The sequence below is a fragment of the Rattus norvegicus genome, chromosome 8, assembly GCF_021556685.1.
Source record: "Rattus norvegicus strain SHRSP/BbbUtx chromosome 8, alternate assembly SHRSP_T2T, whole genome shotgun sequence".
Classification (NCBI taxonomy): Eukaryota; Metazoa; Chordata; class Mammalia; order Rodentia; family Muridae; genus Rattus; species Rattus norvegicus.
Window position 1 is genome coordinate 127,881,902 of NC_141541.1, and position 10,272 is coordinate 127,892,173.

General features: G+C 46.9%; 1 protein-coding gene across 13 annotated transcripts in view; it reads left to right on the forward strand.

Annotated features, from left to right (window-relative positions):
• Myrip (myosin VIIA and Rab interacting protein) overlaps positions 1–6,062 on the forward strand; it is a 166,712-nt gene extending 160,650 nt beyond the window's left edge. For all 13 annotated transcript variants that reach the window (XM_087562580.1, XM_087562585.1, XM_087562579.1 and 10 more), the window contains 2 exon segments: positions 1,604–1,722; positions 4,057–6,062. In XM_087562580.1, coding sequence (XP_087418706.1) covers positions 1,604–1,722; positions 4,057–4,089 — 152 coding nt within the window. In that variant the 3' untranslated portion in view covers positions 4,090–6,062.
• The last annotated feature ends 4,210 nt before the right edge of the window (positions 6,063–10,272 follow it).

Sequence of the window (10,272 nt, forward strand, 5' to 3'; positions counted from 1 at the left end):
ACGACAAGTGAGCACAAGTGTGTATGTGTAAAATGGATTATAATATTCTAGCCAGTCCATATAAAAGACACACAATCCTGCTGTTTGATTAACAAGCCGTAAGCCTAGGTTGGGCAGGTTTTGAGCTATTCTACCTTATATCCCAGCCGTATGTCCCTTGCCACTTGCTGTTTCTCCTGGGCACCTGTTCATGGTCCATCTCTTCTCAGGAGGCCTCCTCCTCTCTCAAGTCCTCTTTCTTCTCTCTCTCGGTCCCTACCTGAGACCCCTCACTCGATCCTCATGTCTTGCCTTTTTCCCTCTACTGACCAATCACAAGCTCTAGCCTTTGATTAACTAATAACCTGTAGACTGAGAAGCAGGGTTTGCATGGCACCACTTGGTATACATGAGGATCTCCAACCCCCAACAGGTGTGAGAACAATGGTGTATGTCAGTGTGCCTGTGTGAGCAAGTGTATGTGTGAAAGTGTGGGAGACTGGGAGTGTGAGGGTGTGAGTGTGCACAGGTGAGTTGTATTTGTGAGAGTAGGTGTATGAGGGTGGTGGTGGTGGTGGTGGTGGTGGTGGTGGTGGTGGTGGTGGTGGTATGTGTGGGTGTGGGTGTGGGTGTGAGGTTGGTGTGAGTGCATGTGAGGATGTGGGGCTCATTGTGCAACTGAATGTGGGCGTGTGTGTGAGCATGAGATTAGTTAGAGTGATTGCCTGTGTTGATGTGTCTGTGGCGGATTATATGAAGTGTATGATTGGGGAGGGGAGGGAGAGAGAGAGACAGAGAGAGACAGAGAGAGACAGAGAGAGACAGAGGGAGATCATATTAGTATACTGTGAAAGTTTATGCATGTGGGAGAATCAGGTGTATACATGTGTGTATTGGTATGTGTGTCTGAGTGTAGGCATGGACTTGGTGTGTAACAGTGTGTGCATGAGTGAGGGAATGTGCATGAATATGTTGTTGTATGTCATTGTATGTGAGAGTATTCTGTGAGTATGTGATTTGTGGGTATGTTAATGTGAGAGTTTCTACCAGTTTGAGTGTGAGGCTTTGAAAGTGTATGTGGGGGGGTATAAGTGTGTTTTTGAGTATTTTTAGTATGTATGCATCTGTTTGCACATATGTGAGTCTAAGTGCGTGAGTGTGTGCATGGGTGGGGGTTTGAATGTATGTTCAAATTTGTGTGTGAGACTGTGTGTATATGTGTGCAGTGTGTTGATGTATGTGTTTGGGTGTGTGTATGAGTGTGAGGATACATGCATAGTTTGTGTGTGAACATTGATGAGATTGCATGTGTGTAGGTGGCATGCATGTGTGTTCATGTGTGTGGGAGCCCTGGATTACAAGCTGTTTTACATGGTACTGGGATCCAAACTCAGGCATGGCAAACCTTCCTACCTCCTGAGCCGTCTCTCCAGATGTTCTTCCATGTCTTGACTTGGGTCCCCTCAGAAGCAAACCTTGGGTCACAGATGAGTGTGATGTAGTTTATAAAGATGGGGGAGGCAGGGTGCTTTACTTACTGAGCTTCTCCTTTAGGAAAACGAGGCCAAATCCTCCTGACAGCATCTCGCTAGCTTCTAATTCTTATTCTCTGTTTCCTTTTTAGCTGAAAAAATTGAAGCATCTTCTGTGACCCCCATTAAGACATTTAACCGCAATTTCCTTCTACAAGGCTCCTCCACAAACAGGCCCACGGCAAGTACCAGTAACACCAAGGACTTGATGGTAAGTATCTCTGTGCCTGTTACATCACATGATGCCCCCCATCCCCTATCATGCAGGCTTTTCCCTCCTTCCTCTGCCCCAGCAGAGCCCCAAGAGGCAACCTTTCTCTCTGGTCTTCTGACCTGCCTTAGATTCGGGGAGAGGTGTCTGGAGAGGGTGTGTGCCATCCCGTGTGGCACTGCTGACCTCTTTAACCTGAGTCTGTCATCTCAGCTGTACCTCTATGTAGCTCTGTTTAGGAACCAGCTGTAACCAGAGGGCCAGGTCTGGTGGATGTGTAAGGGCTTTTTGACTCTGGAAGGATCCACACGCACTTGTAAGTTTCTGTTAGCCACAAATGCCTCTTCCTAAACGGAGTCAGCAGCTGCCCCTAAATGTGACAAAGGGCTTGGCAAAGGGTGATGTTCCAGACTCTGGGAATCGCACAGGCAGGGATAAAGGGGTGTTCACTGCAGAAACAACATTGTAGATCTGTAATTTTATCAAAGAGGAGCTAAGGCAGGAGGATTGCTGCAAGTTGGAGGCCAGTCAGGGCTGCATGGCATTAAGCCACAGTTACATAGCAAGGCACCGGTGACATGGGCCATGGGGTGTCTTAGTTAGGGTTACTATTGCTGTGATGAAACACCATGACCAAAAGCAACTTGGGGAGAAAATGGTTATGTGCTTATATCCTGAGTCGCAGTCCACTGAGGGAAACAAAGGCAGAAACTCACACAGGGCAGGATCCTGGAGGCAGGAGTTGATGCAGAGGCCATGGAGAGTGCTGCTTACTGGCTTGATCTCCATGGCTTGCTCAGCCTGCTTTCTTATAGAACCCAGGACCACCAGCCCAGGGATGGCCCCACCCACAATGGGCTGGGCCCTCGCCCATCAATCACTATTAAGAAAATGCCCACAAGATTGCCTAGAGCAGAATCTCAAGAGTGTTTTCTCCATTGACGCTCCCTCCTCTCAGAAGACTCTAGCTTGTGTCAAGTGGACATAAAACTGTCCAGCACAGGGGTAAAAGCCCTTGTCGTACAAACCTAACAACCATGGAAAGAAAGAACAAACTCCTGAAAGTCCTCTGACCTCCACTCAGGCAAATACACTCACACATGTGCGCACACACTTGCACACTGAACACATATGCACACATACCATACATATGCACGCACATGCACACACACCATATACCCACACACAGGTGTACACACACACATACCACACACACACACACCATAGATATACACACACAAACTCACATGCACTCACACACCATATATATGTGCACACTCCCAAATACACCATATACACGCATACATACACTCCCACACCATACACATACATGCACATATACTATACACATACTTGCACACTATATACCCACATACATATGCACACACCATACACACACACCATAGATATGCACACACTCACATGCACCATACATACCAAAGCCATGTATACACATATTCATACACCATACACATGGATGCACATGCACATACATACCATATACCCACATACAGGTCATACAGGTGTGCATGCACACAGATGTCATTCACACACACATATCATATACACATATACAAGTATGCATGCTCACACACCATACACACACATATACATACTCCCACACCATACACACATGCACATACATCATACATACACATGCACATGTGCACACCCTATGCACACATATGCATATGTGTACACACACTGTATACACACATCATGTGCACACATGCATATATCATATATACATGCACACACACAGTCGCACACCATACACACACTTGCATACTCACACACAAACTCTTTAAGTTAAATACTCAATTTGTCGATGAATATAAAAAGAGCAATTTGCAGCTGAGTTAAAGGAGGCTGACACAGAGGATTGCTACAAACTCAAGACCAGCCTGGCCTACACAGTGAACACGAGGTCTACAAGATGCTGTCTCAAAACAGTGCATAGCAATACGTGTGTCGGAATTTCAGAGAACACTCAGTCCAGTGCATTAGGACAGAGATCTGACATGGCTGTCCACAGTTCTTTCCAGAAACAAATGCCAGTTTGTTTATGAGTTTGTAATGTGAGCATTAGAGTTTGGTAAGATGCTTAAATTATGCATAACAAAATATCCAACTACACTTAACAGGAAACCTGTTTCCTAAGAATCAGCGGGCCATTTTCAAACAGGGGTCTCTATCCTAACCTACTTGGAAAACCTCAGTACATCCCAGGAGGGAGAAAGTGTCCAGTCTTCCCCTGCGACCAGTCTGCCAGACACGACTGGTTTAGTTTGTCAGGAGCTGGTGACACTGTCCCATCTTGCTTCCCTCCCTCAGGAGCCTGTTCTGGAGTCAGCTGTGATGTACTAAAGTCCGGAACTCCGCACACAGCCAGTGACCCACTGCCTCCGGCCGTACACGACAGTGCCTTGACCCAACAGCCATCGAGTACTGTGTGGATTTCCACTGAGGCGAGGGCCAGGGGGAGGAGGGGCTGCAGTGCACTGCTGCACGGGGCTGTCCTGATACCTCACCCAGAAGGCCTTCTCAGTCTGCAACACTGAGGTCTTGCCCACTCTCTGCCTTAGGCTCCCAGGGGAATCTGAGACCGAATATCAGGACGCTGGCTTCCAATAGCAGAGCTCTGTGTTCAGAAGATGCATTGTGCCAGTTTAATTTGCTCCTGTGTGCTGTCTTTACCAGCCCTATGTGTTTTTAATCCCTTTAATCCCCATCACCAGTTCATCCAATAGAAAGCTTCTAGTGAGGAATTGGGGGCTAGGAAGGTGGGGGTTAGTACCATCACTGAGCCTTTCTTGTCACCTCCTAACAGACGCTAAGAGCAGGGGGCCATAGAAACAGTCTCATTGGGAAATGCTTGACCACCTCCAGCTAAGCCCCCAGCCCCCAGCCCCCAGCCCTATGCTTCTGTCCTCCCCACTGCTTGGCAACCACCAGATGAAAAGCTCTGATCCACCAATGCCATACCCAGGTCTCTCTGAAACCATGTCTCATTCTGAATTCGGGGGTTTTTGCATGGATTTACTGAGGGGGAGAGGGGCCTAAGGGACAACGTCACTATTAGTCTAACTTAAAGGACAGCTTTCAGGGTCAGCATAATGTGGCTTGGTCATGAATGGGCTGTTGTAAAATATAACTCTGCAGGAAAAGCATTCCCATTCTCCAAAATCCATCTCCTGCCAAATTCAACAGGATTCAGAATGGCAGCAAACCCCCTTAGAGAAAAGCAGTGTGGGTTGTGAGGGACGCAGAGGTGGCCCTCACCCCAAATTTCGCTGTTTGTTTCACGGCAGGGGCTGGAATAAATGCATGAGTATGTGAAGTGTATTTACGCACACAAATAGGTCTGACCCTGTGCCGGACTCCCTGGGGGCCTGCTGTGTGCTTCTGGGATTTTCTGAATCATAGGATGCGGTGGGGAGAGGGTAAAGGAGGGAGGCACAGGAGTGGCCATTAGTGCTGGCTCTGAAGGACACGGTGTGCCCAGTTCTGTCTAGTGTCTCTCTCTTATGGCTTTCCAGAATCCATAACTAAAGGTCAGACCAGTGAACTTGCTGAAGCCATACATGTGAGCTGGTTCTAACTGGAATGCCCCCACCCCCAGAAGCCCAGCCCTGTCTTCCCTTCCGAGTTCTCTGGTTCTCCCGTGCATCCCCAGACTTAATTGAACTGCTCTCCCTGTGTTGTGTGCCATTGCCACTGAAGGGGGTCCTTGTGTCTTCCCATAATGCTCCTGCTGATGTGTGTGTCACCCCAGAGAAAGGACTTCATGAAAACAGTAAAACTTTGACATTTTACCTAGTGGGTGTGGTTCACATTAAAACAAAATTTAAAAAAAAAAAAAAAACAAAAAACAAAAAACAACACAACAAAAAGATCTGACTTCCAAACAGGATGTTTTCCCTTAGGAGGCATGAGGCTGCCTTTGTGCTAACAGTGTTAAAATACTCCATTCTCTTCGGACAAAGCGTGTACTGTGTAAGCCTTGCAAAAAATGAGAACAACGAAGAAAAAGCCTGTTTGAACTTTTATAAGAGGTTTCCTTGTGCCAAATAAGTACAAAGATTTAATTTACTATTTAAACCATAAACATGTTATAGTTCCAGAAATTATTTTGTCATCAGTGATTTTGATCTTTAGCTTCAATATTTATATTTAGATTAATTTTTATAAATGAAATATTTTGATGGTTGAAGAAGTCGAGGACAAGAAGGATGCTCTCTCTGACGGCTTCTCAATGCCTTCCTGTCTCACACACTCGGCCAAGAATCACTGTCAAGAGAAACGACCGCGAACAAGCAGTAAAGTCACCTATGAAAACAGCCTGTGTGTGTGTGTTGCTTTTGTTTATTTGTTGTTTGTTTATTTATTTACTTATTTTGGTGAGAAGAGTCTAGGAGTCTCTGTCCCTGCCTGCTTTCTGGTTTTACTAAACACAAGTTGGTTCTCTTTCTCTAGTGAAATAAGGCAGTTTTCCCAACGGCCCATCCCCTCTTTGAAGATAAGGGGGTCGGCTCTGATTTTGCCCTTGCCCCTACGTTACAGATATTTAGATGACATCTGGCCTCTCTGTCGCTCCATCTGTCTGTCTATACTATATACCATCTACAGCTGTGTGTGTGTGGAGGTCAGAGATTAATATCAGTGTCTTCTTCAACCACTTCCCACCTTACTTTTTGAGGTAGGGTCATCCAGTGAACCTGGAACTCCGTGATTTGGCTAGACTTGCTGACCAGCAAGCTCCAAGAAATCTACCTACCTGTCTCTCTGTGTTCCCCAGCGCTGGGATTAGAGGTGTGAACCTACACACTGGCTTTTTGATTTCCTTACTTGGGTGTCAGGAATCTGGACTCAGATCCTCACACCTGCACGTGTGTTTTGCTGACACAGCCACCTCCCCAGCCTGTGTGGGTGTTTTAGCTAACACCATCAGAAGACGCAGCTTCTCATAGCAGGGGTAGTGCCAAGCACCATACATTACAGGGTGACACCCACAGCAAAGAACAGTCTCCCCCAGACTGCTCACACTACTGAGAATAAGAGCCCTGAGCTGGTTAGACCCTGGAGGTTTACCCACATGTCAGTTCGGAGTCCCTTGCCTGCCTCTGTAGGCACAACGAATGGTCATTTCTCCCATCGTTTTGCAGGCTTAGAAGGTTGTCACATCCTGGGATGCCCAGGACACTCCCTAAGTGGGAGTAGAATCCCTCTATTAATCTGGGATAAACAAGTATATGGAAGTAACAAAACAAGTATATTTTGGAAGTACAAAAGCCAACAGCCTCATCAGTCTAGAGCACTGCTGTAATAGCTGTTTCCTCAAAGTCGAACCCTTCTGGAAGGGCAGAAAGCTTTGTGAGACATTTATAACACTCATGCATCCCTTCTAAGGTTTCACCAGCTGTAAACTATTGCTGGGAGAGAAGAGGCTCGTCTGTGGAGCCTACAGGTAGTGCCAAGTACTCCAGAAATACAACTTTCTCAGCCGTCACCCATGATGTGGTGTGTCTCTGGTGATGGCACCTACTCTGAGTTAATCATACTTCGATATGTATGTTCCAACAACTGAGTCACCAAGCTGGATCTGGGTGACACTGTGTCTTGTGTCATCACCAAATCTGAGGAAATGTCATGCTGTGGACATTCTCAGATGTGCTGAGCATCACCTGGGGTGCTTGTCTGAACCAGTCCCACCTAGTGCTTCTCATTTACATCTCTAACAGCATCTCAGTGTAGTGCTAATACTGAATGATGCTTTTAAAACCATAAGTGAGGAAGAAAGGCCTTCCATCTGACTTCAAAAGCTTACCAACACCCAGGATGTAACAGTGCCAATGAAAAGAATGAGGAATATGAACCACTTCCTGTGGAAGGGCAACTCACCCCATTTGCCTTTCACATGGGGGAGGGGGAGGAAACTGATGACCAGAAAAGCCAGCAAGCTGGGGAGCTTTTAATGGCACTTAGGCAAACAGTGCTTTCCTTCGTAAACCTAATTAATTGCACTAAGAAGCAAAGAGGAATTGGAAAGGAAATGTATCCTTCACAGGCCACCCACTCGGGCAGACCCTTGTCTCTATGCCCAGCCATTGATGCAGGGAATATTTTGTTCACATGTGAGACAGCAGTGTCATGAGATAGCAATGTAACTAGATGCCTTAGATGTTGATGTGTAGCCAAAGGCATTCTCTTATGAAAGCTTACATGTCAGATGCTGCCAGGTGGCACAGGTCCCACCAAATCACACCCAGTCTTTGCTGGTTAGTTTTGTTGTCAGTTTTACACAAACTAGAGTTGTCTGGGAAGAAAGAAACTCAATTGAGAATTGACAGCCAGATGGTGGTGGCGCACGCCTTTAAACCCAGCACTAGGGAGGCAGAGGCAGGCAGATCTCTTGAGTTAGAAGCCAGCTTGGTCTACAGAGTGAGTTTTAGGACAGCCAGGGCTACACAGAGAAATCCTGGAGGGGGTTTGAGGGGAGAGTTGCCTCCATCAGATTGGCCTACAGAGGAATTCTTTTGATTAGTGAGTGATGTGGGAGGGGCTCAGCCCACTGTGGATGTTGCCTCTGCTGAGCAGGTGGTCCTGGGTGATATAAGAAAGAAGGCCAAGCAAGCCATGGAGAGCAAGCCAGTGAGCAGCACCCCTCCATAGTTCCTGCCCTGACTTCCCTCACTGATGGACTGCAATTGGGGCGTGTAAGCTAAATAAACCAGGATGTGTTTTGGGTCATGGTGTTTATTACAGTGACAGAAAGCACACTGGGATTCAGCTTGTCATCCGTGCAGGTGGGACAGACATCCGTCCAAGGGACTTGGAGGGTTCTGGGTTTATGGTTCTAGCTATAGGCATGGGACAAAGCTAGACAAGGGGGTCCACTGATGCGTGTCATAGGGAAGTCAAGATCTGTCACTAAATGTCATGGCTGAGTCCTCACACCACCATCAGTGAATCTTTACAATGGCAAGGGAGGTCACAGCAATACCATTTCGTGTGAGAAGGATGGAGAGCCTGAGGATGGGCACTGGGCTGCACTGGGGAAGAGATCAGATAGTAGGTCATCTCCATCCCGGAGAAATGAAGCTTTGACTTGAGACAGTATCTCATTGTGCAGTACTGACTGGCCTGCCACTCACTACATAGACAAGGCTGGCTTTAACTGACAGAGATCTGCCACCTCTGTCCTCTGAGTGCTGGGATTATAGGTATATGTCATCATGCCTGGCTTCTTAATATTTATGAATATAGAAAAATGTTGACAGCGGTTAAGACACGGGGATAGGACTGGAGGGTGGTGCTGATTCGATTGGCAGAGCACTTTACAAATACCAGGACTTCAGTTCTCAGAACATACATAAAATGCCAGGCATGGAGGCACAGGCTTGTAATTGCAGTTTTGGGAGGCTAGAAATGGGCAGGTTCCTGGGTCTCATGGCCAGCCAGCATAGCCTTATTGGTGAGCACTAGGCCAATTAGAGACTGGCCTCAGAAGATGCTGATGCCGTTCCTAAAGATAATACCTGGGGCTGCCCTCCAGCTGTTATGCCCAGATTGCAAAAACCCCAAAGGAACCACAACTCTGATGCAAGCATATGAGAGTCTTTGTTCAAGCTCAAGCTTGGGCCACAAACCCTTCTAATGGAATAGGAAGGAGAGTGGACCCCCAGGCTTAAGTGGAGGGGATTTATAAAGGAAAAAAACCACAAGCGGGGGTTTCCAAGCCTTGGCATTATGTGAGAAGGTAAAGCAATGTTGGTCTTTAAGCTAATTGGTTTACAGCACCTGGTTAAACCACAAGGAGGGAGTCTACATCAAAAAGGAGCACCTTGGCCTGGGAAATACTTTTCTTAACCCACTCTGTTGTTGTCAGCTAGCTGCAGCTGCTGTGTCTATTTTGCTACTGCTGGGGACATTTCGTGATTTTTCTTAGACCTAAAGAGTGGGGGCCATGCCTCTCAAAGAGCAAGTTAACTTAGAATGGAGTCTTAAGACAAAATGGAGTTTATCCTGCTACCTCAGTCCCTTCACAGCTTCCTTACACACACATATGGACACACACACACACACACACACACACACACACACACATTTAGAAAGAAAAGAAGGAAGACAGATGTTGACAAGGATTCCCTCCTCTGGCAAACTTGCTCAAGTCCCTCTGAGCCCTCGTCTTGAAGGGCTCTTGCATTTGTCCTGACATCCCTTGTGTGCTGGCTAATTCTCTATCTACTTGACACAAGCTGGGGTCATCTGGGAAGAAGAAACCTCAGCTGAGAAAACACCTCTGTAAGATGGCCTGCAGGCCCATCTGTGGGGCCTTCTTTTGATTAATGATCGATGGGGACAGGCACAGCCCACCAGAGATGGTGGTCCTAGGTTGTATAAGAAAGAAAACTTAGCAAACTGTGAGGACGCAGTGAGCAGCACCTGGCGTCTGCCTCAGTTCCTCCCTCCAGGTTCCTGCCTTGAGCTCCTGCCCAGACTTCCCTTCGAGATGGATGATGGTAAACTGTGAGATAAAATAATCCCTTT